Source organism: Suncus etruscus, chromosome 5 (genome assembly GCF_024139225.1).
Source record: "Suncus etruscus isolate mSunEtr1 chromosome 5, mSunEtr1.pri.cur, whole genome shotgun sequence".
NCBI classification, from domain to species: Eukaryota; Metazoa; Chordata; class Mammalia; order Eulipotyphla; family Soricidae; genus Suncus; species Suncus etruscus.
Genome location: NC_064852.1, coordinates 128,059,165 through 128,087,068, shown reverse-complemented (window position 1 = coordinate 128,087,068; position 27,904 = coordinate 128,059,165). Strand labels below are relative to the sequence as shown.

Genomic DNA, 27,904 nt, shown 5'->3' with positions numbered 1-27,904 from the left:
TACAGCCTCCCTGGTCTTAAAGTGAGGATCTGATAACTTTTTGATCTCTCAGAATTACTGTGAGGTGTAAACTAATCTATTCCTGTCATGTTCTAATACACAAGTTAGAGTTGTTCTAAAAACATTTCCTGTGATGGCATGCTGGGAATAGGGTCCTGTGAGAAGCAGATTCATTAAGTTCCTGTCTGCCATTTTCATGCAAAGGGGTTCTGCATGATGATGGGTTCTGTGCTTTGGCTTGAGTTTTGCAACTTCCTGTGGAGAATAGAAATTATGGAATTAGACATCCTTGTGACTTGGCCTTGGATGATCGACTGGTAGAGAAGGTTCCTTTGTGGCAGCAGGTTGGCGAAGACTTCACATGCTTGATGTCACCATTCATTCTCTCAGTAGTTTCTGCTGTGGTCAGTAGGGAGGTGGTGGGGGGGAGCAATTGTAAATAGAGGCCTTTGAATTAGTCCTCATATGTATCTCAATTGGTGTCCTTTGGTTTTGTTTCCTCATTGCCTTTTCATCTGCCTTTTTCTCCTCCACTTGGGGGTGGGGCTTTGTTTATAATCTCAATAAATGCTAGTTAGGTAGGCCTGAGCTGAGAGCTGCCAACTAGGCTTGTGGTTCCATGTGGTGGAGCGATTGGTTTGTGAGTGAACAGCTTTCAGTGTGAGTTTCTTGCCTGCTCAAACCTGTGGATTATTTATGCGGGGAATTGCTGCTGGACCAGATTCTTCTATCTTACCCAGATAAGGGGCATGGGATTCCCCTTTCCCCTCTGGGGACTGTGGAACACTCATCCTATCATTCAACAGACATTCATGAGGCTTTGTGGGGTCACCAAAGATTCATTTCTGTGGTGGTGCAAAGAACCATTTGAAAACGTTATGCTCATTTAAATTGAAATCCCTTTTCCTCTCATCTGCAGTGAGAAACTATGGCCAAGATGGAGGTGAAGACGTCCCTTTTGGACAATATGATTGGGGTCGGAGATATGGTTCTTCTTGAACCTCTCAACGAGGAGACATTCATCAACAACCTCAAGAAGCGCTTTGACCATAATGAAATATATGTGAGTATCCACCAAGGGCTGTTGGAAGGGTTTGGACATGGTATTCTGTGACTTTATTTTTCCCCTCTCAGACTCTTCTATGTCTGCTCTTACAAACCACAGGTATTTGCTTATTCTCTTGGGCTATTATTTTTTCTGAATACGAACCTCTCCCAGCCATGCTGGGGGCCACAGACAAGTGTTGTGCCCAGCCGTGAAGGCTTGATGGTTCCATGTCCAACCCAACAGTGTTTATGGCCATTAGGACCTCACCAGACAGTGCTTGTCAGGGGTAAGGAGCAAGAGCTGCCAGGGATCAAACTCTCATGCCAAGCATGTGCTCTACCACTTTGAGTTACCACCCTAGCCTTCAGTAGGAGTTTGTATTTGCTCCTTTGAGCACAAGGTCATTATTTCTTAATCAAGTGACCTTTCTCTTCCTATGGTGTTTAGAGAGGCCAAATGCATGCAGAGTATTATATTGGTCATTGGGGTAGGGGTGAGGCCAGAAGTTTGCACATGGCTGGGTTTCTGCCTTTCTTGTAATACATATTTGGTAGAAATGTTTTTTATCATCTTTACATCTTTTTTGGATGCCTTCAGAAGACCAGGAATGTGGCTCAGTAGTAAAGTGCATGTCTGGCTTGCCTAGAACTAGGTTCATTCCATACATTGCAGCAAAGAAAAGATTAATATCTAAGCATTGAGAAGATACTCATTTAACGTGCAAGGTAATAAGCTGTCAAAAATGACATGAACATCTTGACACTTGTAATTTGTAGGGACAGAAGCAAATTACCAGATAAAAACATGTATTTGGAGCTTGGAGATTTTGCTGCACACAAGTATTCTTCCGTATATAAAAATAAAAACAAGTACATATATAAAATAATAGGAGAGACTTTATGTTGTAAAAATTCATGAGAAAGGAGTTCATGTTATTTTTTTGATTATTAACTTCCTTAAATATATTTAAAATTCGAGGAAAAAATACATTTGCCTGCAGCTTTCCTGGAATTTGTTTCAAATTAAGAAATGTTCGTCTGTCCAGGTTGACCTGCAATGTTGACTCTGCCAATGAAATAGGGCATGAACTCACGGAACCTTGACAGACATAAGCAGGATTGATTGGACAGGAGTTGATTTGTATAAATTCTGCTTTGTTTGAGTTCATTTTCCCCTTTTGAAAATTGTTGGTGCACTCTAGTGAAATAGTCCATGATAGTATATGAAGTATTGAGAAGAGCATCATATTTTTTTCTGTCAACATCAGAAGTGTAGGAGAAAATAGAAATAAATGAAGGAGAGATTGTAATTGAAACAGGGATCAACAAAACTTGTGAGAAAATAGAAATAAATGAAGGAGAGATTGTAATTGAAACCAGAATCAACTAAAAGTTGTGGCATATATTTTAAAATTATATGCAAAAATGTGCTTTCCTAGACAGCCAATCATTTAAAGAATAGTTTTGTATACTTTCTTCATGAAAATATTAGTCATCAGCTGATAATTGTGATTTTTAACTTTTTAAAAATTTGTTTATTATGGGGCCAGAGAGATAGCATGAAGGTAAGGTGTTTGCCTTGCATGCAGAAGGTCGGTGGTTCGAATCCCGGCGTCCTATATGGTCTCCTGAGCCTGCCAAGAGTGGTTTTCTGAGCATAGAGCCAGGTGTAACCCCTGAGCACTGCTGGGTGTGACCCAAAAACCCAAAAAAAATTGTTTATTAGAAGCCAGAAATTGTAAAGTAACATAAGCTGCATAAATGTTTTGAATAAACATATACATGAAGTTTGGGAATATTAATTTGATAATAGAATAAAAAGCTAAGCTCAGAGATGTCACTTAAAATGCTCATCCAGGTGTGAAAGGTCTAAAAACATTATCACAGAATGGGGAAAAGAAATATTTGGTTTGGCAGGGGCACCTGGAGTTACTTTTTCACCTAAGTATAGCATTTCGTCTTTCAGGTGGGAAAAACTTAGGTTTCTACAGCTTGAGTGGAAACTGATCTCAGAGCAAATAAACTACAGGTTTTAAACATTGGTGTCTGAGCAGAAGATAAGAGGAATCAATAATACTGTAACTAATGCTGGTGGTCATTTTTTTCTGGGCCCTTCAAAGCACAATTTACTTTTATGTGAACTCAAATGGAGACTAGAACATTAGCTGCATTTTAATATCTGAGTTGTGCTCCTTAAAGAGAAAGCATTCCCCCTTTAACAAAATGCTAACTGTTAAATTCTTGAGTCTTTAGTGGATGAAGTGTCTAGATATCAGCCCCACATAATTTTAGTTTCATTCTAGGAATGTTCTTTTCTGGCATAGAACAAAAGCATAAAATTACCTTCTTTTATATTACCTTACGTACATAAATCAATGAATTTTTTTCCATTAGACTTTAGGACTATCATTTCCACAAGATGGGTTTCTTTATTTTGGAACTTGAAACACACTCAACATTAGTGAGCTGCATTTTTTGTTTTTTAAGGAAAAAAGAAAAGCAGTCTATGATTTTTAAAGGGGGGGGCTGTGTGGGTATTTGTGATTGTTTACATATATTTGTTTGCAGGAAAAGCAAGCTAGCTTCGCGGTGGAGGTAGGGACATATATTTTTTAAACCTGGATTACAGGGTTTGTTAAGTCACAGACGTGTTGCATTTTGTAATAAAAACTTTGTACAATTGAAAAAGTGGTTTAACTAGTCTTAGTATGTTCAAGGAAGACACTAATTCCATGACCAGTGTTAGTGGTCCCCAAGCATTGTGCCACTGGACCTGGGCACTGGACCGAGCTTGTCTGGGAGAGATCCCAATAGGCCCGATCCTGCATGTCATTTATATTGTACGTGGAAAATCGTCTTCTAGCACTTATACTGATAATATTTCAACTTTGTTTTTGTTCATGGGCTGTTGCAAAGTTGTTTTAGGCCATTGCTAAAGGCCAAATGAAAAGGATATAGTGTATAACATTTTCCTATCTATTCCATCATTAAGAAAAACCAAAAAAAAAAAAATGTTCCCCCTGAAAATGAAGTTGGAATTTTAGGAATTTTTTCTTTTGTAATCTCATAACTTTGGTTTTGGTTTTGGTTTTGGGCCCTGGCAGTACTCAGGGTTAACTCCTGGCTCTGCCTTCAGGGATCTATCCTGGCCAGCCTGGTGGGACCATTATGTGGCGCTGGGGATCGAACCCTGGTCATAAGGCAGTCGTCACTCACCTGCTATACTAGCACTCTGGCCCCTCATAGTTTTGTTTCAGTGCTCTAAGAGTGAACAACAATATATTTATATTTCATAAAAACATAGTTTTATTTTTGTCTTTTTTTTCTCTTAAGGGGCCACATGCTGCAGTGTCTGGGCCTACTGGTGGTCCCCAGGGGGCCACTTGGAGCTGAAGTTCAAACCAGGGTGTCACTTGTTGAAGGCTAGTGCTCTGCCTGTGCCCACAGGTGTGACTTTGTCACACAGACCTGGTTGTTGGACAGTCATTTGTGTGTTCAGAGGCCATAGTTGAGAGGGAGCCAAGGAATTGAAGAAACTTGGTAGAGACTTAGGAACTCTGGGGAAAAAAAAAAAAACACAGCCTTGATAGATCAAGTGTAAATCTCTAAACTCTTTAAGGACAACCCTGTTCTTCCATCCTACTGTATACCTTCCTCCTTCCCAGGTTTCTAGAGTTAAGTAATTGTTTCTCTCTTAAGAGCTCTTAGAAGAGATTACTGTGCCCTTGGGTAAGAGTTATTAACTCTGTGCTGCTTTCTTATTTCCCTGTGATCCTGTGGCTCTCTAGTAAATTGATCATGGAAGTAGAGTCCCATTCGATCCCTTCATAGTACACTTGGAAGTTCTAGGAGCTGCAGTAGTAATGTTTGCTACAAAAAGCATGCTTTTCATGTCTCAGGCCATGGTTTCAGTCCCTTAACAACTATCCCTTTCCAAAGGAAAAAAACAAGCCAAATGTCCAAATCAAAACCAAGTGTCCAAACCCTCCATTCTTGGAGAGTGGGTCCTTGGAGCCACAGAATTCTCAAAGTTCTCACTAAGCCCTCGAGATGGGCTGCTGGCATGAGATTGACCTCCAGGATTGGGCAAGGGTTAGTTAATTCCTAAGTGGACCCAATCAACTCATTTGATCCATGTAGCAGGAAGGGGCAAGGCCTTCATGCTGATGAGGCCACCTGCAGTTAACCCCTCTAAGTTTGGTTGGAAGTTCTGTCATGAAATGGCCTCACAGGTCACTTCCTGTCATCTAGAGAATGACACTAGTATTAATAGGTCACTATAGGAAGCATTCAGGACTTCATTCAAGTGCACCACCAATGTGACTCCTCCACACTCCTGCTGGGAGCACCTTACCACAGGAAATAGGTGCCCTTGGGTTGCTGTGGTTATAGTTGAAATCTATTGATAGAGAAATTTTATAGGAACATTTGCTTTCTTAGTATTGTATTCTCAGGATGGTTGTACATTTTTTGTGTGTGCTTAGGCCACCCTAGTCATGAAATTAATGATAAAATATCCATGATGAGGGGCTGGAGCAATAGTATAGTGGGTAGGGCATTTGCCTTGCACACAACCCACCCAGGCTTGATCTCTGGCATCCCATATGGTTCTACAAGGCTTCCAGGTGTGATTTCTGAGTGCTGAGGCTTTTGAGTGCAGCTGGGTATGGCCCCCAAAACCCCAAACAAAAAGAAAAATAATTCATGGTGATTAACTACTGAGTACATAGCTAATTAAGAGTTTATCGTGTTTGTGAAGCATTTGGATGTGTTTTCATCTGTATGGCCCTCACAACCTTTCTTTGAATAGAAATTATTTTGGTGCTAACGAGTAGGTTAAAGTTCATTTTTCTCTCTGTGTTGTCAGATTATGAACAATAGATCTGGAGGTCAGAATCAGTCCCACTGTAGATGTTTATAGTCAGTGGGCTACAGTAGAAACAACAGCTTTGAAAGACTAGTAAAAATTGCCTTTAGTTTTTACAAATTAATGTTAAGATTAGGTTTCCAAAAAGATATGTCTTTTTAGGATGCTTTTAGGAAGCCAACCTAGCAGGACTTGGGGTTCCCCACCTAGTAATTCTCATACTGTTAGTGCAGGCCCATCTGTGTGGTCCTTGGGTCTGGTACTGCTTGGCAGGGTTTATGGGCCTGAGAGTGGACTCGGGCCAACCTCCAAGGGCCAGACATGTTTTTGCACTGTCAGCTCCTCAAGTATGTGCTCCAGGACTTTCTTGTTCAATGGGAAGTGTGTTTACACACTAGTTTAAAATGTTTCAAGTGGGTTCATAGCTGTTCAGTTGCTGGAAAGTCTAAATCTGGGACCTTTCCAGGCCTGGTCTCTGCAGCAGGGCTGTTTGGTTGAAGGGTGAGGAGGTCACTTCAATAGAGATGGGATCCTTGCTCTGATGGGTGGCATGTTGGTTTAGTTGTGATGCTGATGTAGATACTCTCTCTGGCAGAGGGCAGTTGAGGAGGTCCTTTGGTTTTGTTGTCTCGGTTCAGTCAGTGGTTAGAGAGTTTGGTGGTGACAGTCCCAAGCACCGTTTTGCTACTTTCTGCGTCTTCTGTCAGTCCTCTTTCCGGCCACCTCAGCCCTGCCCCCAGCTAGGTGGCCACAGTTCATGGGACTTGGGTTAGAATGGGCGGTCCAGCCAGACTACTTTCTATATTTTGGGTGACTGGTGAGGATAGTGGTTCTGTTCAGGAACAGGAAAGCAGCAATTTAGGCTAGAACAAGGCCCAGGGGGACATTTGGTAATTAAAAGAACCAAGCTGCCTGTTCTCTGAGAAGGTGTATTTTTGGTGCTGACAGGTAGATTTAGTTTGTTTTCCTTCTGACTTGTCCTGTTGGGAACCTTCCAGAGAAGGGAAGTCTGAATTAGTCCCATTTTAGGATCTTATAGTCAACACAAATTGTAGTTGTAAGAATGGCCGATTCTAAAAAAAAAAGAATGGCAGATTCTTGAAAGTCTAGCCAAGTGTCTTAAGTATTAAAAGTTGCTGCTATAATTTGGGTCTCCCTAAGGATACTTGAAGAAAAGTGGTTGAGTATAATGATAGTATACTTGGTTTAAAATATTGCTGGGCTGAAGAAATACCTCAACTGTTAGAATGCATGAATTGCATGGGGGATGTATCTGATCTCTGCACCTCATAATCCCCTGAGAAGGAGTAATCCCTCTCAACACAGAGCTGGGAGTAGTCCCTGGGGCACTGCTGGGCATGGACCACCCAATGAATTAATTAAATATTGCAAAGTAAATGAAAATAGGTACATATTAGCATCTATATATAATATATATATGAATTTTGAGAATATATTGTAGTTTAGATATGCAATAATTCCTAGCATGGATATTTAATCTAAGCACTCATTTACATTTGATTAGTCTTATGCCCTGTTGGCTGTGAAATTATCTTCATTTTACCTATAAATAAACTGAGATACACAAATGCTAAGAGATTTATGTAAGGCAGGGGTCTCAAACTCAATTTCCCGGGGGCTGCAGGAGGCAAAGTCGGGGTGAGGCAGGGCTGCATAAGGGATTTCGCTTACCGAATATTCGCAATAAAAAAATCACATTAGTAAGAAAAGAAATCTCATTAAACATTTGCATACTCCGAATGAAACTGCTCAGGGTATGCGAATGTTTAATGCGATTTTTTTCTTATTAATGCGATTTTTATTGCGATTATTCGGTAAGCGAATAATCGAGAATACTGATATTTGAAGGCCGGCCTCGGGCCACAAAATGTTGTACAGAGGGCCGCAAATGGCCCGCGGGTCGCGAGTTTGAGACCCCTGATCTAAGGCTTTTCAATGTGTCAGTAAAGGAACTGAGATTCACGTACAGGAAGTCTGGCTCTGAAGTTCATACTCTTATAAAGTCCCCTGATCTAAGCTGGGGAAACGGGGCTGGAGCACATGGTTTTCATGCAAGAGCCCTTGGTTGGATGCCCAGACTACATTACATCTCTAAAGCACCACTAGATGTGCATGCCCTCCACCAAAAACTTAGTCTTACTGACTATATATATTTGTTCTAAGTATTATTTTGTACCACTTATAGGCAGGCCAGGAGCCATGAAGTTCTTTTCTTTAATTCTTCCCCTCTGGAAGGTATTTTTTTTGGGGGGGGGCACACCCGTTGATGCTCAGGGGTTACTCCTGGCTATGTGCTCAGAAATTGGCCCTGGCTAGGGGGACCATAGGGGGTGCCTTGGCTCAAACTTCAATCTGTCCTGGGTCAGCAGCATGCAAGGCAAAGGCCCTACTGCTGCCATTGCTTCAGCCCCACCCTTCTGGAAGGTTTGAGAAGAGACTGAGAGAGGATTGTCTTCATTATGTGTAGTAGATGCAGATGATTGATGGTTGCATTTAGTTCTGTATTTGTCTGAACACAGACAGACAAGGTCAATGAGGAGGACACATTGTACAGGTGACACAGGACACATTCAGCCCCTCCTCTCAGCATGACTTTCTGCTGTTTTATCTCTAATACAAAGAATTTAGTTGTAATCCTAAAAAACCAAAAAAAGGTTTGTTGATCAAACTATGTTTCTGGAAAGGTTAACAGTGTAGCCCTGGGCGGATATACTTGTGCTTGCATCTTGGTCATGCCTGACCAATCTGAGCATTATTGGGAACTGAGGGTCTATGTACTTATCTGTGAGATTATTATCTTATTGTTAATGTGGTTGAATTGTGGCAGTGAAGAGGCATGTTGGTCTGATACCTGGTGCAAGTCCAGGAGCAAGAGGTAGTGCCATGAGTGTTTGACAGTGTTGGCACTTCAAAATGACTTCTTGAAGTCATTGATGCTTGAGGTTTCTCATCATTCGAGACTCACTCCTCTATTACTTTCTCCTTCAATTTCCTACACATCTCCTCTGTGCTGATGAATCATTATGGAGATTTTATTGCTTTAAGTTATTCCCAAACTATTATTTTTATGACTAGAATACTGGACCATACTGCCTATCACTTAGGAGACTCATTAGGTTCAGAGAATTGTATGTATTTGAAAAATAGTTGTCCCATTTTCTGAACTTACTTCAGCAGAGATAAGGTAGTTTTGTGCTGTCTTGCTCTAAAATAAAGACTACCGGAGGTGTTATTCTTAACCAGTGTTACTTATATATAGAATTTATATATAGTTCTTTAATTCATGGCCTGGAATGACTGGGTAGTTATAATTTTATTTCAATTGTATATGGGGAACTATAATGTTAACTTTCAAGGTTCAGGACTTGTAAAGATTGTAATGTTTTGAGAAGAACTGTGATGTGGAAGATACAATAACATTTGGATTTTTAAAATAAAACCTTAGTTTTATTTTTATAATTGTGGAGAAATGCATGAATGATTTTATGGAATAGAGAATTATGAAATATTAAAACTGCATTGATTTGAAAAAAGTTTTACAAGTATTACTGTCTTTCTATTTGGATTTATACATTCTTGTCACCACAGTCAGAACACTCATTTGTATTTGTTCTGATTCAGTTGAACTATTTGAAACTTACCTTTACATAAGGATATTTAATTTTATACTTTAAAATTACTTTTATTCTTTCTCCCCTTTTCCCTCCCTCCACCTCATCCTTCCCTCTCTACTTCCCTTCTTTCTTTTCCTTTTATCTTAGTTCTTCCCCCTCCTTTCTTTCATTCCAGTTTCCTTCTTTTCCTTCCTTTTCCCTTCCTTCCTTTCTACCTCTCAGTTCTTCTCCCTTCTACTGTTCTTTTTCTAGTGACTCTATTTTCATAAAGGGTGAAGCTTTAATCTGGCATATCAAGCTCTCTGGGCTCTATGAAAACTCTGATGTAAATATTAAATGTGTGTTTTTTCTGGTGAAAGGTTTCATAGCTGATATTAGCATTTCAGGAGATCAGCAATGAAAAACAGTTAAGGAGGACTTTGTAGCAGTCTTTTTCAAAGGGCAAGTTTCAGGAGATAAAAACCTTTTATTTAGTGGAGACTGGAAATTGCTGGGTGAATGTCCTCCAGAGAAGACTTTGATTTTGACTCATTGTAATCACCATAGAGATACTCAATAGTATTTGATTATTTGCAAGGCATTTGTTCTGGAATGCAACAGTATCTGAAATATGAAGATGGAGGTTGTTTTGACTTAGGAATGTTTTTACATTCTTGATGTCAGTGTGCCCTTGAGCAGTAAGAGATAAACTTGGTAATTGAGTTTGCCCTTTACAGTAAGGTCCAGCTTTTCCTCTTCTCTTCCTTTCTTTCTTGTTCCCTTCTCTGCCTTTGCTTACATTTCCTCTCCAAGATGTCAGAGAAAGGGGCTTTATATTTTTCTGCTGATAATGGTTACATGTACCCGAGGACTTGGGGATCCACAGTGGGGTCATGAAGGAGAGGACTATGGAGCTGGTGAGCTAGGAAATAGCTAGGAGATCTTTTATGCCAAGTAAATAAGTACATGGAGTAGATTACACACAAACACACCACACACATTCTCTACACACACGCAGGCACACTTGGATGTGGAAAATATGTATGGAACCGAATTGTGAGGTCACCTTTGCCATTGTCCAGAAATAGTCCTTTCATAATATAGCATCCTCTGGATTTTAAAATTCTGTTTTGTATTTTGGACCACACCTGGTGTGCTCAGGGCTTACTACTGGCTTTGTAGTCAGGATGATTACTGGCAGGGCTCATATGACCATATATGGCATCAGGGATTGAAATCACGCCACGTGTAAAGGAAATGTCCTACCTGCCCTAACATACTCTGAATTTTTTAATTTTTAAATTTTGGGATTATATATATCTGTGCTCAGGAATTTCTCCTGAGGAGGCTCGGGGGACCTAACCTGGGTCTTATACAAGGCAAGCACACTACCCTGCTGTACTCCAGCCCCCATCCTCGAGTTCTTAGTTATCTGAGGATCAGCTTGAAGTGAGATCCCAGGCACAGTTATGATCTGAGGGAAGGGAGAGTAGGAAGAACTTTTTTGGTGCCTTTACCAAAACTCAGGAGAATGGCCATATGGTCAGGAGCTCCTTTTTTTTTTTTTTTTTTGGGTGGAATGAGTTACATAAATTGCCTTTTATTTTCTTTTATTTCTTTTTTATTAAATAATTTATTTAAACACCATGATTACAAACACAATTGTAGTTGGTTTTCAGTCATAACAAGAACACACCCCATTCACTGTGCAACCTTCCCATCGCCAGTGCTCCATCTCTTCCCTCCACTATACCCCACCAGTATTCGAGACAGGCTTTCTACACTTGTCACTCATTGACATTGTTATGATAGTTCTCAGCATTGTTATTTCTCTAACTGTCTCACCACTCTTTGTGGTGAGATTCATATCTTGAGCCGGTTCTTCTGGACCTCATCGCTGGGAATTATTTCAATGTCTTTAATTTTTCTTTCTTTCTTTCTTTTTTTTTTTTTTTTTTTTTTTTTTTTGGTTTTTGGGCCACACCCGACAGTACTCAGGGGTTACTCCTGGCTGTCTGCACAGAAATAGCTCCTGGCAGGCACGGGGGACCATATGGGACACTGGGATTCGAACCAACCACCTTTGGTCCTGGATCAGCTGCTTGCAAGGCAAACGCCGCTGTGCTATCTCTCTGGGCCCTAATTTTTCTTAAAACCCATAAATGAGTGAGATTATTCTGTGTCTTTCTTTCTCCCTTTGACTAATTTCACTCAGCATAATATATTCTATGTACATCCATATATAGGAAAATTTCATGACTTCATCTCTCCTGATGGCTGCATAATATTCCATCGTGTATATGAACCACAGTTTTTTTAGCCATTCCTCTGTTGAGGGGCATCTTCATTGTTTCCAGAGTCTGGCTATTGTATAAAGTGCTGTGATGAATATAGGTTTGAGAAAGGGATTTTTGTATTGTATTTTTGTATTTCTAGGGTATATCCCTAGGAGTGGTATAGCTGGATCAAATAGGAGCTCAATTTCCAGTTTTTTGAGAAATCTCCATATTGTTTTTCATATTGTTTTCCATAAAGGCTGGACTAGATGGTATTTCCATCAGCAATGAGAGTTCCTTTATCCCCATATCTCAGCCAGCACTGATTGTTCTTCTTTGTGATGTATGCCAGTCTCTGTGGTGTGAGATGGTACCTCATTGCTGTTTTGATTTGCATCTTCCTGATCATTAGTGATGTGGAGCATTTTTTCATGTGCCTTTTGGCCATTTGTATTTCTTCTTTGAGAAATTGTTTGTTTCTTCTTCCGATTTTTTGATGGGGTTAGATTTTTTTTCTTGTTAAGTTCTTGTCAGTACCTTGTGTATCTTAGATATTATCTGCTTATCTGATAGGTATTGGGTGAATAGCTTCTCCCTTTCTGTGGGTGGCTTTTGTATCCTAGACATTATTTCCTTTAAGGTGCAGAAGCTTCTCAGCTTAATATAGTCCCATTTGTGTATCTCTGTTTTGACTTGTTTGGAGAGTGCTGTTTCTTCCTTGAAGATGCCTTTAGTTTCAGTGTCCTGGAGTGTTTTACCTACGTGTTCTATATAGGGTTTTAGGGTGCAAGTATTTGGTCCTTTTCATTTTACTCTTTTTGAAAGATTAACATGCTTTTCTAATTTTCCTTCTTCTTGCCATAAATAGAATAAAAGACATATAGTTCCCACACTTTCATTGCTATTAAGAAGCTGTGTCTTTTCTCCCCGTTTCCTGATTTCAGTGGTTAATGAGAATAGTTTTGATATTTTTAGTGCGTGATGTAATAAGAAAATAACTTTTAGTAATGTCAAATAGTACTTTTCTTTAAAATACAAATGGCAAAGTATATAATTTCTAAATACAAATGCTAATGAATGAAAAATGAACTGTTTGATCTCTGAGAAGGAAGGGGAGACTTTCTCTGGTACTGAGTCTGTGGAATATTGAATGGATTGCTATCTGACATCAAAGTCAAACTGGAAATTTCTCCCAGCCAATCAGATCCTGCCAGGAGCATTTCTGCGCATCTGGGAGAAGACAGAGACTATGAACATTGGGAGTGTTTAGAGGCCTACAAGGACATGTGTGAATCATTTAGTCAATGTGCTCAGACTTCAAAAGAGAGTGCCCTAAACAGCCAGAACTGGCCTCGTATGAGAAGACAGACTACCAATTAGGAAGTCAAGATTAGGGGACAGATAATCTAAAACTACAGAAAGTGGAGTGGAGAAAGGGCTCTGTTGATTTTATTATTTGTTTCTTTAGATTGGAAAGACTCATTTGCTTGTCCTATTTCTCTCTCTCTCTCTCTCTCTCTCTCTCTCTCTCTCTCTGTTGGGGAGGGGTGGGCAGTAGTGATAAAACCACACCCAGAGATATTTCAGGGCTTCTAGTTCTGCTCAGGGATCACTCCTAGTGGGGTTTGGGACCATCTGGAATGCTGGGGATTGAATCTGTGTCTCTTGAGTGTCTCTTGAGTCTAGGCCAAGAGCATTGCCTACTGTACTAAATCTTTCTGGTTTCTTGAATGCTACTGGCTTATTTGTTTCTGTATAATAAACCCACCTCAGTGCTCTGAAAAACAAAACATAGCACTAGTAATCAACACTTACCCATTTCTTTGTACACTGTTCTCTGGGACAATATTTTAGGCTGACATCAGACCTGGTCTGGGGACTGCATGTGTGATTTTAGTCCTCTAATGCCTTTCTAGGTTCAATGGTCTTCAAATGGTCTAAATCAGACGTTTGAGGGCTGGCAGGTTGTGTGGTTCATCTTTGTTCTCCATTTGAGTTCTCCAACAGTTAGGCTAGCTCAAGCTCACTGACTTTGTGAGTTTCAGTGGGTCCTAAAAGGTAAAGAAATTCCAATGCAACATACTTTTAGACTTCCTCTGTGTCTTATTTCTTTAGGGCTCTGGTCAAATCAAGTCACATAATACATACAGAGAAATAGCTAATATTTTTAATAGTATACCAAAAATAACATTTCAAAGGTATGTGTATTTAGAATGAAAGTAATGGTTTCAGCCATCTTTAAAAACCAGCTACCCCAGTAAAATAGGAAATGATAGGGAAGGATTTGTTAAGGGCAACACATGATAAACATGTTTCACATATTCAGTGAAACATTGAGTACAGTTTGTTGAGTACACAGTTTTACTTCAACACAAGAATAATTGGCCCAGTGGCCGGAGAGATAGCATGGAGGTAAGGCGTTTGCCTTGCATGCAGAAAGTTGGTGATTCAAATCCCGGCATCCCATATGGTCCCCCGAGCCTGCCAGGAGCGACTTCTGAGCGTAGAGCCAGAAGTAACCCTCGAGTGCTGTCGGATGTGACCCAAAAACAAACAAACAAAAAAAGAATAATTGGCCCAAGAGCCAATTACTTACAGCAAGTAAGGCTCTTACCTTGCTACTGTCTTGGGTTTGATCCTCGACATCCTCTTGCGTCCCCTGAGCACTACTACCTGGAGTGATCTCTGAGTGAAGAGCTGCAAGTAAGCCCTGCGTACTGGCTGAGTGTGGTCCTAAATAAAACAACAGAATAATTGTATGAGAGTTGATACTATCCACTTTCTTATTGATGAAAAGTGTGAGTCAGCCAGGCGATGCTCAGGGGTTACTCCTTGGCTCAGCACTGAGAAATCGTCCTTGGCAGGCTCAGGGGATCATATGGGATGCTGGGAATCAAACTAGTGCAGGTTCTGGGTTGGCCAAATGCAAGGCAAGCACCCTACTGCTGTGCTATCTCTCCAGTCTCAGAAATTCAGTTTTAAAAAGTAACTGGATAGGGGCCAGAGAAAAAATATGTTAGGTATTTGGAGGTTGTTATATTTCTCTTCTATAGCAGTTTCCCTGCCTGCTTTCCTACCTACAACCTTCCTAGTGGAGGGCGCTGTTGAGACCCTACTAAATAAGTGTCAAACTAGGAGGTCAGGGTCTTTTGGGCAGCTAGCTAGCAGTCTCTGGGCTTTTGGAGCTGCTAGCAGGCCAAATATGCGGGGTCCTGAAGCCCCCCAGGGGGGCCCGGCCAGCAGGAATTAGCTGGGAGGACTTCTCAGACAACCGCACTCCTATTTTGCTGGGTAGAAGAACAACCACACCTGTAAAAAATCTGAGAGAGGTTAATAATAAAGACCCAAGGCAGCGTCTCACTGCTCAAAGGTAACTTTATTGGGCTACAGCTCCTTCTTATATAGTGAAGGAGAAGGGGGCAGTACAAAGGTGATGTCAGTCATACTTTTGGCGCGAAGGCCCATACAAGGCAAGGATATATTTCAGGTTTCAAGGAACAAAGAAAGTAAAGCATTCTCTAAATAAGGAAGTGGGCAGTGGGCTAGGGGGGCTGGATGACCTTCAAGCTATGATGAACGTGCTGTTTCCATGGAAATTTCTAGTGTCCTTCTAGCTGCATTCCTAATTGCTTGACTATCAGGAGGTGGTGCAAGATGTGCTTGCCTCAGTGATCTTGAACAGACAATGTAGCATACACTTATTGATAACAGCCTAGTTCACTCCGGAATGTGGTCTTAAGGAGTGAGGCCTAGTTTCTGATAACGGTACCAGGCAGCTTTTGCTCTCCTCCGGGCTAGAGCTAATTATAACCTACAGCTGTACATTCCTTTCTCTTTAGCTCAAAAACTTACAGCAAGACTGCAAAATAGCTTTTAGGTGAAAAGCTGGAATATGGCAGAAAGAACAGCAAAATGGCCTCAAACAAGTCACAGTCCCCAACATCTCCCCCTTTCTCTTCTAATAAAAGAAGGAAAGTCGTGAACGGGTGGAAGAACCGTGTCTTAGGCTACAAGGTTTGACCAGGTCGGACACGGCCAAAGCCGCATTTAAAAGGTGGCCACAGACGCCGTGGGTGCGCGCAGAGATCCGAATTATGCGCTGTAGCCTTTTAGGGCCGTGCCCTAACTGGGACCTTGCTAATCCCGTCGTAGGTGTCTCCACAGCCGAGAGCATAAGTGACGGAGTGAACTCCGTCTGTTAGCTATGCGCTCTATCTCCTGGAAACTTAGTGGCTGGAAAGGCGGCTTGTTGATTAAAGCCAAGTTTTCACAGGAGTCACGTGGGGTTAGATGCTGGTAGTTAACCTGAATAGAGGTTTTTGCCTTTTCATCTACCTGGTTCTTAATAAAGGCAGTGATTTTGCGGAAAATCCATGGGCCAAGAGAAAAGAGCAGCATGAGGCTAATAAGAGGGCCCAAAATAGTGGACAAGATTGTGTGGAGCCAAGGGGGAGAGAAAAACCAATCCTGGTACCAACCTTGTTCTACATCGAGATGTTTTTGAAAATCTTTTATACCGTCACCAATATGTTGAACGCTGTCTCTAACTAATCCAGTTTTGTCTTTAAAAATACAACATTGTTCCTTAAGGGCTACACAGACTCCCCCCTCTTTCATAAGGGCAAAATCTAAAGCACGACGATTTTGGAGAACAACATCAGCAAGGGAACTAATAGTATCTGTGAGAAATTGCAGACTAGTTTTGATTTCATTAATGTCTTGTTCCACTGCTTGAGTAAGAGTACGGAAATTGGATTGAGAGGATACAAGAGAGTAGATACCAGTGCCAGCGCCAGTAGCGCCAACAGCAAGGAGTACTGCAAGTGTAACGGAGGTGAAGGGCTCACGGCGTTGTCGAGAAAGGGATTGAGAAGACTAGGAATAGGGTGAAGTGGCAGGAGAGGGAAAGATATGTTCTGAGTGAATGGTGATTTTTGGAATGAGAATAACGAGGATACAGTAGTCATGCGAAAGGAGGAAAGAAGAACGAATGATAAAAGGAGTAAGACCAGAAGCACAGGCAAAATAAGTACCATTGGGAGCTAACAGATAGGGTTTTGAAGAGGAAGAGTTGTAAATGTCAATAGTTTCGTTGCACACATCGAGTAATTGGCTAGGAAGCCGGGAGTCGTTAGGCTTAATGCAGAGGCCAGAGCCTACGACTTGACCGACTGTAATGCCGTGTTGAGGTTGTGTGTTCCAACGGAGGTCAGAGGGGTTGGAGGTAGAGGAAAGGTTGCCAAACACTGCAACACCTTCATAGAAGGGAGGTTGAGGAGAAAAACAAAGCCAACATCTTTCGTAGGCAGGATCTGTTAGTGCAAGAGCAGAAGCATTCATGAGATTGAGAATAACCTGAGAGGACGGAGAAGGACCTGAAGGCATAGTGAGCTGTCTGAGAGAAGAAGATGCAGATGGAAGAGGAGGAGGGGGAGAAGGCATGTGTAAACAAGAATAATTGGCCCAGTGGCCGGAGAGATAGCATGGAGGTAAGGCGTTTGCCTTGCATGCAGAAAGTTGGTGATTCAAATCCCGGCATCCCATATGGTCCCCCGAGCCTGCCAGGAGCGACTTCTGAGCGTAGAGCCAGAAGTAACCCTCGAGTGCTGTCGGATGTGACCCAAAAACAAACAAACAAAAAAAGAATAATTGGCCCAAGAGCCAATTACTTACAGCAAGTAAGGCTCTTGCCTTGCTGCTGTCTTGGGTTTGATCCTCGACATCCTCTTGCGTCCCCTGAGCACTACTACCTGGAGTGATCTCTGAGTGAAGAGCTGCAAGTAAGCCCTGCGTACTGGCTGAGTGTGGTCCTAAATAAAACAACAGAATAATTGTATGAGAGTTGATACTATCCACTTTCTTATTGATGAAAAGTGTGAGTCAGCCAGGCGATGCTCAGGGGTTACTCCTTGGCTCAGCACTGAGAAATCGTCCTTGGCAGGCTCAGGGGATCATATGGGATGCTGGGAATCAAACTAGTGCAGGTTCTGGGTTGGCCAAATGCAAGGCAAGCACCCTACTGCTGTGCTATCTCTCCAGTCTCAGAAATTCAGTTTTAAAAAGTAACTGGATAGGGGCCAGAGAAAAAATATGTTAGGTATTTGGAGATTGTTATATTTCTCTTCTATAGCAGTTTCCCTGCCTGCTTTCCTACCTACAACCTTCCTAGTGGAGGGCGCTGTTGAGACCCTACTAAATAAGTGTCAAACTAGGAGGTCAGGGTCTTTTGGGCAGCTAGCTAGCAGTCTCTGGGCTTTTGGAGCTGCTAGCAGGCCAAATACCTAACAAAAATACAGTGAGTGGTGCACTTGACCCTGCCTTTTGTGTCTCTAACCTAGATTTGCTGCCTAGCACTCTGAGCCCACTTTGCACTATGACCTAAAAAATTTGAAAAACTTTGAAAAAAAAAACCAACAAATGCAACTTAATAATTGGCCTTTAATAACAAATATGTATGTTTTCTTTGCTGCTGCATTCAAGAGTACCTAAAACTTGAGTCATGTTTTATATGTATGTGTGTAAGTATATATACAAACTGAAACAAAACTAAAATAATATTGATCTTAGTCAAGCAAAACAATATTAAAGGAATAATTGGATCTCTTTTCTTATCAGCATGTTAACACCTTTTTTTGTTTTAGCTAGGAGCTTTTCAGATTTGCATTGTCTATCATCTCCCACATGTTTCTTAGGTGGGTTGCTGTCTGAAGCCTTCCAGAAAGCCTTCTACCTGGCTAAGTTAGGAAACTTGGACTCAACTTTTATCAGATATCAGTAGCTATATCTTTGTGGTGGAGTATCAGAAATCACTGCCAAAAGTTGCTTTCAAGCTGAGCATCTTTTTGGATTTGGGCCACACCCGGTGACACTCAGGGGTTACTCCTGTCTATGCATTCAGAAATCACTCCTGGCTTGAGAGACCATATGGGATGTCAGGGGATTGAACCACAGTCTGTCCTAGGTTAATGTGTGTAAGGCAAACGCCCTAACGCTTGCGCCACCACTTCAGCCCCTTAATTTTTTTTTTTTTGCAAGCTGAGCATCTTATTTATAGCAGATTTCTTCACTCTTTATATTATAGTCATCTAGGATGAAAGCATATCTGAATCTGATCTTTTTATTTTTATGTTTCGGGGGAGGGACACAGTGTTATATAATAAATATCATTGTTACTCATGTTTTAAAAAAATCCAGGGGACATTCTGTGCTTTCATTTTCTATTTTGCTCAGTTTTGTAGAAATACCTGGCAATCTCCTTAGTCTCATTATTGACAGTACTGGAAAAACTTGTTGCTTGAAGAATGCTTCCTTTTGCTACAGGAACATGGGAAAGAGGGAGTTTAAAAGTAATTCTTCTCTTAATCTCTGTCTCTGACCCTGGAAAAAGTTTTGCCACCTAAATATTTTTTGCTAAGGCCCTCGCCTCCCTTTATCTTTCTGAAGTTGAAACTAAAAACATTGAGCCATTAAGACGAAATTGCTGTTAAGTACTTTTGCTTGTCACATTATGTGAGTCTTACAAAGTGAACTAACCCTATACTTGGCTGCCAGAACTTTATCTTATCTGCTTGTTTATTGTTTAAATTTTATTTTAGTCACCTGATTTAGAATACTGTTAACATTAGGTTTCTATCATCTAGTCACATACTCTCCACTTATGTGCCCACTCCTATCCACCACTCACTCAGGGTCTCTGAACATGCCCCTCTCCTTGTATCCCCTTTATGGTAAACTCAGTTCTACAGACTGTTTCACAGATTCTGTTAGTCCTCTGTGACTCTACTTTTTTATGTCCCATGTAAGAGAGAGCTCATTCCGGATCTGCCCCTGTTCTCCGGACTTACTTCACTCAGCAATTACATCCACGTGATAGCAAACTGCATGACTTTGTCTTTTCTTACAGTTGAGTTCATAGTCTTTATGTACTGACAACTCTAGTTGTTGGTTCTTCCATACTTGGGTTGTTTTCAGATTTGGGCTTTTGTGAAAAGTCCTATAATGAACGAAAGAGTGTAAATGCCTATTCTCAATAAAGTTTTTGGCTCTTTCGGGTAGATTAATATTCAGAAGTGGAATTATGGGGTCATATGGAAGTTTAATTCTTAGTTTGAGAAGTGTCCAGATTTTTGTTTGTTTGTTTTTTGAGCCACACCCAGTAATGTTCAGGGGTTACTCCTGGCTATGTGCTCAGAAATCATTCCTGGCTTGGGGGACCATATGGGATGTCGGGGATTGAACTTTGGTCCGTCCTAGTTCAGCGCGTGCAAGGCAAATGCTCCACTACTCCAGCCTCAGAAGTGTCCAGATGTTTTAAAAACATCCATGTTTAATATAAATTTGATATTAAATGTGCCCTCCTTCAAAACCATATTTAAAAACCATTAGCTATAATAAAAGTTATCTTGCTTTAATGTATATAAGAAAACCCCATATGATATCTTAGTTGTTGTTTTTTTGGGGGGGGCACACCTGGTGACTATTGGGGGTTACTCCTGGCTATGAACTCAGAAATTGCTCCTGGCTTGGGGGGACCATATGGGATGTGGGGGAGGGTCAAACTGTGGTCCATCCTAAGTTAGCACATACAATGCAAACACCCTACTGCTTGTGCCACCGCTTCAGCCCCATGATGTCTTAGTTTTTATGTGGAATTAGTTCTCTCAGAGCCCAAAAAACCCTATATACTAGTTCTTCTGTAGAACCAAAGTCAAGTTCTTCTATGGCTGTGTGTGTCGGAATGGAGAAAGAGAAGACCAGGGTCACTTTTTGACCCAATAAGGTAGCAAAAGTTGGGAGAAAGAAATTTCTTTTCTCAATAGCATCAGGAGATGCTCAAAATCTGCTTGATGGTGAAACTTTTGGCAAAATTGATGGGGTTTGGATAACTTTTATCAAGAATCATAAACTAATTTAGAGATTTATTTTAAAATGTATTTTCATTGTATGAATTATGAAATTCATGAATTCATTGCTTTTTCTTTCAAGTTGTGAAACGATCTTGGAAAGTGAATGGTTATGCATGGAAACTGGTGTTCCAAATAGGACCAACCCTCTGTCACTGAGATATAAGCTCTTGGAAGACATTTGTGTACTAATGATGCTTTATTCTTTTATTTACAGACATACATCGGAAGTGTGGTTATATCTGTTAACCCATACCGGTCATTGCCAATTTATTCACCAGAAAAAGTGGAGGATTATAGGAATAGAAATTTTTATGAATTGAGCCCTCACATGTAAGTATAATGTTAAAGTCTTAAGCTTTTCTTTCCCTCCAGAAATGTGTGGTTGACAGACATATAGAGATTTTTCCTATGAGTGTCAGGAAAATATTTTTGGTGGTGGTGGTGAAATCCTTTGAAAATTTTATATAAAACTGTGGAAGTTGATTATTATGCCTAACTTTAAATTATCTCTACCCCTTGTCTTCTGGGGCAATAGAAGTTTTCAAATTCTGAGGTACTTGGGTTCAATATATAAATAGCCTCTTAGAAATTAGTCAGTTAGGGTCTGGAGAGATAGATCAATGAGTAGGGCATTTGCCTTGCAAAGGACCAATTCAGGTTCAATCCCCAGTATCCTTTCCATATGGTCCCCTAAGCCAGGAATATACCCCTGAGCACTGCTGGATATGGCCCCAAAACAAAACAAAAAAAATAGTCGATTAAAAAATTAGTGATTTTGATTATTTTTTACAAATAAAAAAGGAATATGTACAGCTGATTACTCTAAAAATTTCACTTTGTATTTTCAGTCTTGTTGAGTTGAAAGATCTCAGCCATATAATGGCTTTTGAGAAAAAGGAAAATTCCCACCACGTGTAATCTCTGTGACTATTGCACATCAGATGTATGTAGTGTGTGTACTTCACCTGGAGGTTGGTCTTCTTGTTGATTTCTCTGAAGAAGGCCTTTCTTTAGTGTATATAGCTCCTGTAAAAAAAAAAAATTGATAATTACTCAGTACTGAGGTTGAAAAGCCCTGACCTCAAGTTAAAAGAGAAGAGACAGCATTTCTGTCTTAGCAGAAAAGACTTTCTTTTTATATAGGATTAAAGTTGGGTTCTGTTATTTTGGATAGAAAATAAAATCTATTAGTTGAAAGAGATGCACCCACACTTTATTTCTTTTTTGCTTTTTGGGCCACACCTGGTGACGCTCAGGGGTTACTCCTGGCTATTGCTCAGAACTTGCTCCTGGCTTCGGGGACCATGTGGGACGCTGGGGGATCAAACTGCATTCAGTCCTAGGTTAGCGCATGCTAGGCAAATGCCCTACCGCTTGAGCCACTGCTCCAGCCCCCACACTCTAGTTCCAATAGTTGAAAGAGATTTAATACACACACACTCTCTCTCTCTCTTTCACTCACTCACTCAGACCTGACATCATTGCCCAGTGCAAGTTTATTTTGATATTGCAGCACACAGTGAGGTTTGGAACTATTTCTAACAAAATATTTTTTGTGAAAATGCTTATTAAAAACTGAACACTATTTTCTTTTAAAAATAGAGTTTTCAGGTAATTTTTACATGCTTTAAACTTGTTTTAAAAAATGTAAGATCCGAAATTTGTTAAGAATTGATCCATATAGTTAAGGGCCTGTGATGATATACTTTTTCTGCTTCTTGACTTTAGACTCTGAAGTCATGCATCATCAAAGTTAAGATGCTTGAACCTCTGGTGTCAGCAATCCCAGTGAGTTAGAAAAATATTCTAGTTTCCTAGCCCTCCTTCTAAGCCAGGGGTCCATGTTTCCCATTAACTCTTCAAGTGATTCCTGAGTGCAAGCAAGTTTGCAAACATGTCTCAGATTCATATTTATAGAAGAACTCTCATAACTACGTTATAGTGATGACAATGATGATAATAGCCCTTATTGGACTTTACTATGCTCAGTGATGATTTTCAATAGATACCTGTTGGTTTCTCTTGGGAGCAGGGGTGGCGGAGGGCACTTCTCATGGACTCTTCCTACCTCAGGCAACCTTGCAGTAGAGATCAAAAAACCTTTGTCTCTCTAAAACCTTCTCTTTTTATTGGGGACCAAACCCATACAATTGTTTTGCTCTCAGCCATATTCCGGGTCCCATACTGTGTACATTTTATAAATCATTTCTCAAAATAATTCCATGAACATGAGGTGCTATTCCAAAGGAAATATCATGTAGAGATAAGCATTTTCTGCAGAGTACTGGGACTGGAGCCGGGGAGACCTAAGAGGGTCTTCTGTATTGCTCAGCTGGAAGAGAGCTTCTGCTTTCCCAGCTATGTTTTTACTTACATCCCCCTTCCTTTAGGCCACTCTCAAAGATTACCTTATTTCTGCCTACTTTATGTTTGAGATTGTCCTGCATGCCATGTTTCTCCATGGCAGCTTCAATCTTCTCTGAGCTGGTGAGGTGTGGAGGGAGAAGTTTCCGCATAGAGTACTATCTAGTTAAAAACATCTACATTTCAGGCCAGAGCGGTGGCTCAGCGGTAAGGTATTTATTTGCCTTCCACGTAGCTGACCTAGGACGGACACAATAATTGCCAATAGCGATTTCTCAGCGCATAGCCAGGATGACCCTTGAGTGTCATTGGGTGCGGCCCAAAAAACAAACAAACAAACAAAAAAAACAAACCAAAGAACATCTACATTCATGGATTGGTGTGTTCCTTTTAATCTCTGTGCCTGAAAGGGTCCCCATAAACTGCTGTCTGCATGTCATTGCTGCCCTGACCCCCATATCCCTAAAGAAAAGCCCCAGCCTCAGCAAGAAAATGAAATAAATTTTTAATTGGATGAGGATATAGACAGCATCATTTTACCATCATCTGTAAGACACAGGGTGTGACATTGATAACACACATTCCCCATTTCCTGCTAGATAGGGAATTGTTAGATGACATCGAAGGCACACAGTTAACTGCTAGAGATGGAATTGCTAGATGTAGGTTACCATCCGTCCGGTCCCATCTCACTGTGACCTCTCACTTTTCATTCTCCCGAGTCCCTCTCACCATGACATATTGACATCATTGGTATCTTCTACCTGGATTGCCTCTTCCTCCTTGTCCTCCAGAGCAGTTGTTGTGCCTTTACTCCTCAGACTGGGTTATGCATAATATATGTTCCTTTACTCCTCAGGGAACATTCCCAAATATACTCCTTGCTGAGTTTTCATCCTTAGGTCTCTTCACAGTTATAATTAAATGTTTCCAGTGGATCCTTTGCTTTATATCAACTATTACAGTAATAACATTATATAAGAAAAACAGCAACCTATTTTTTAAAAATAATATGTAATTAATTTAGAGTACTATTTTAGTTTCAGGCGGACCACATGATTGGGCCAGAGAGATAGTACAATGAGTAGGGCACTTGCCTCGCCTACTGCTAACCTTGGTTTTATACCTTGCAACCCCATGAGTTTCCCTGAGCCTGCCAGTAGTATTACCTGGATGCAGAACCAAGAGTAAGCCCTGACCTGAGTGAGCACTGTTGGGTGTGCCCAGAAAACAAAATAGGAAACAAAACAAATCAGGTAGACTACATGAATCCCTATTTGTATATACTATGAAGTGATCACCAGAATACATTGAAGTAACATCACTACATATAGAGACACTGGTTTTGTGTGTGGTGAGGTGCATTTTTTACAGAAAGTAATTATAGTCCATAGCTAACAACACTCACAGACCAGCAGAGTGTGTGGCTTAAAAAATGTTCATTCATCTTGAGGCCAGAACAATAACATAGTGGGTAGGGTCTTTGCCGACCTGGATTCAATCTTTGGCATCTCATATGGTCACCACAAGCCTGTTAGGCTCAAACACCTCCCCCATGAGATAAAAAAGTTTATCTCAGCCTTTTCATAAACAATATAATCTTGAATGTTGCTTGAGGAACATCACATTAGAAATTAAGTAATTGACTCTGTTCATTGTGAAACTATTTTCTAACAAGATTTTTGTGAACAAGAACTGTTTAATAGATGTTTAGATAATAACATCATCTGGTTTGTGTTAAGTGCTTAGCAAGACCTTGGTCACAGTCCTTTAGTAAAGGAGCTTCTGCTCTTCAATTGTGGTGATGATGAGAATTGTAATAAAGGGACATGAGACACAACAGTTGAACATTCTCTCCCTTTCTCCACCATGATGGGACTTTCCAATTTCCTTTAGTAGATGTTCCTGCTTTATTTAGTCCTTGTGAATGTTCATCTTGGACAATAGTGAAAACAAGGCATACTCACTTGATTCCCTACTCAAATCAGCTAACCTTGCACAGAGGAGTTTTGTGGTATATCGGGATAGGATATCATAGAGCTTGGGTGCTGAATCAATAATACAGTGGGTAGAGCACCTATATTATAGAATGTGGCTAATTCAGATTCCAGCTCCACCACCCTATTGTTTTTCCGAGTTTTGCCAAGCAGAATTACTGATTGTAGAACCAGGAGTAAACCCTGGGTACATCAAAGTATGACCCAAAACAGCAACAACAAATTACCTTAGAGTTTTTGATGCATTCTAGCAGAATTATTTCAAAAGTTTGATTTTAATCTGAGTAAAATAGAACTTGAACAGCTTCTCAGCCCATATAATTAGAAAAAATTCCAGTGAGTTTTCCTTAGAGTAAGTTTGGTATTGCATTAGCCCTGCTGTTTCTGGGTTGTGTGGAGAAGCATCTAGAGCTATCTCGGGGAGCTTATGTGACTTGGCAGATATCTGGGACATTTTTTCTTTTTACATTTCAGACAACTAAAAAATATTTACATTCCATATTCAGTACATGGCTTCTAGATAAGGAAAATGTATAAATGAGTAAAAGGAAAGCAAACAGTGATTCTTATTTCTGTGCCTTTTCAGAATGAGTTTTATGTTGTCTCCTGCTGGTCTTTGACTCCTGACAAGCTGCCCTTCTCCACTCTGTCACTCTTCTGCTCCTTCCTTCCCTCTTGGCCTCTAATTCATGTTTGTGAGGAACCTTGACCTGGTGCCATTGAGTGGCCTTCTCAGAGAAATGAGGCAACACGTAGACACATACTGATTTTCTGACTGTGAGGAGTGTCTTTCCACTGGAAGTTTTGAATTCTTTCAAGAAAGGAATCTTACATGTGGCTGGGAGGGCCACACATGTTTTGGAGAGCTTAGCACTGAGTTTAGGGGCATCTTCAGCTTCCTGCTGAAAGGAAAAGAGGATCAAACTTTTTATCTCTGTCTACTTTGAGTAGTACCAAGACAATATATTTGTCAGTATCCTACTTACTAAATCTATTGATCTTTGTTTATTTGTTTTGGTTTGGGACCACACCTGGGGCCTACACCAGCTCCTGGTTCAAAGGATCTCTCCCAGCAGTGCTCAAGGGGAACATGTGGATCCAGTGCCTCCAGCATGCAAAGCACAAACCAACACTCATTTTAGAGCTCTCTCTGGCCCTTCTTTTGACCTTGCAGTGCTAGGCACTGCCAATAGGTCACCATCAGCAGTATCTTCTTTAAATTCAATTATTATTTCCCTTTCTTAAAACCTTCATAGTCTCTCTGTTTTTAGGATTTGAGTGAATTCCAAGTTTTTTAACCTAATGTTAAGACCTTCCAAAGCTGAAATCCTTAACACTCTGCTCCAACCTCAAAGACCACTGTATTCCATTCTGGGAACTTCTGTTGCCAAATGTCTGCATCTTTTTCTTCTTCTTTTTTTTTTTTTTGGTGGGGGGGTTGGGTCACACCCGGCAACGCTCAGGGGTTTCTCCTGGCTCTACGCTCAGAAATCGCTTCTGGCAGGCTCCGGGACCATATGGGATGCCTGGATTCGAACCACAAATGCCTTACCTCCAAGCTATCTCTCCGGCCCTTATCTTTTTCTTCTTAACTCTTGAACATCCTATCTGTTTTCACTGTTAGAATCCTGACTTGTCTCCTAGGGCAGTGTTTTCATTCCTAGGATAACCAGAGGTGAAAATTGTGAGATGTGGGATGAAGATAAGAGAGAAGGGCCAACTAAGAGGATGGAGATTGAAGGTGCCAACAGGAAGAAAAAAATCACAAGCAAGGGCCACGGTCAGAAAAAACATTGAGTGACACTACCCTAGGGTCTGTAATAGAGATTCCTGTAGCCCCAGTATATAGCACACTGGGACATTGTGGCTTTGAAGGTGCTCAGGAATTCCTGGGGGTGACTCCCAGAGTTAAGTGGTTGATGGCTTCATAGATTAGTTTTTAGACTTTGCAGTGTGCTATTTGCTGGCATTCTCAGAGGGTCACACAGTGATGAGCATTGAATTTCGTGTCCAACCAAGCCAATTGTGAGTTTCTGACCCCTGTAGCATCTCCCTGGCCCTCAAGTTCTGTTCTATATTGACAGCTTCTTACTTCAGTGTTTTTGTGTGTTGGTGCCATTGTTTTGAATCAGATAGAAGCGTCATTTTTGGCATTCTCAGTGCCTTTTTCTAAGACATTGGTGAATGAGAACTCTAACTATAGAACGAGAGAGATTGAAATTAAATTTTCATTGCACTTCCCTTGCTTTATTTTCACTCTGATAATTCAGTAGATTTGAACTGTTCTTGGTAGGGTATTTTCAGAGTTTATTTAAAATTTATTTAAATTTTATTTCAATAAAATAGTGTAATGAAATTTACTTTAATATTTATTTTAAAAAGTTAAAAAGTTTATTTTTTGGCTTTTGGGTCACACCTGGCATCACTGGGAGGTTACTTCTGGCTTTGTGCTCAAAAATCCCGCTTGGCTGGCACGGGGATTGCCGGGATTTGAACCACAGTCCGTCTTGGATTGGGTGCGTGCAAGGCAAATGTTCTACTGCTGTGCTATCTCTCCAGCCCCCTAAAGTTTATTTTTTAATGCTCGTTAGCTCGTAATGTGTATATTCCTCATGTAAATGACTTTCCATGTGATGATAGGAAGTGTGTAGTGAAAGAGATTTGCCACTAGAAGGTAGTGTATTTTTTTTTTTATTTTTTGGTTTTTGAGTCACACCTGGCAGTGCTCAGGGATTACTCCTGGCTCTATGCTCAGAAATCGCCCCTGGCAGACATGGGGACCATATGGGATGCCGGGGTTCGAATCACCATCTTTCTGCATGTGAGGCAAACA

At 40.7% G+C, this 27,904-nt stretch overlaps 1 protein-coding gene across 1 annotated transcript in view; it reads left to right on the top strand.

Annotated features, from left to right (window-relative positions):
- The window catches only part of MYO1B (myosin IB), a 179,305-nt gene that overhangs the window by 19,198 nt on the left and 132,203 nt on the right, over window positions 1–27,904 (top strand). Inside the window, exons 2-3 of the mRNA XM_049773173.1 lie at window positions 920–1,063; window positions 20,925–21,040. Of these exons, the coding sequence (XP_049629130.1) occupies window positions 929–1,063; window positions 20,925–21,040 (251 nt within the window). The 5' untranslated portion in view covers window positions 920–928. The remainder of the gene's footprint in view (window positions 1–919; window positions 1,064–20,924; window positions 21,041–27,904) is intronic.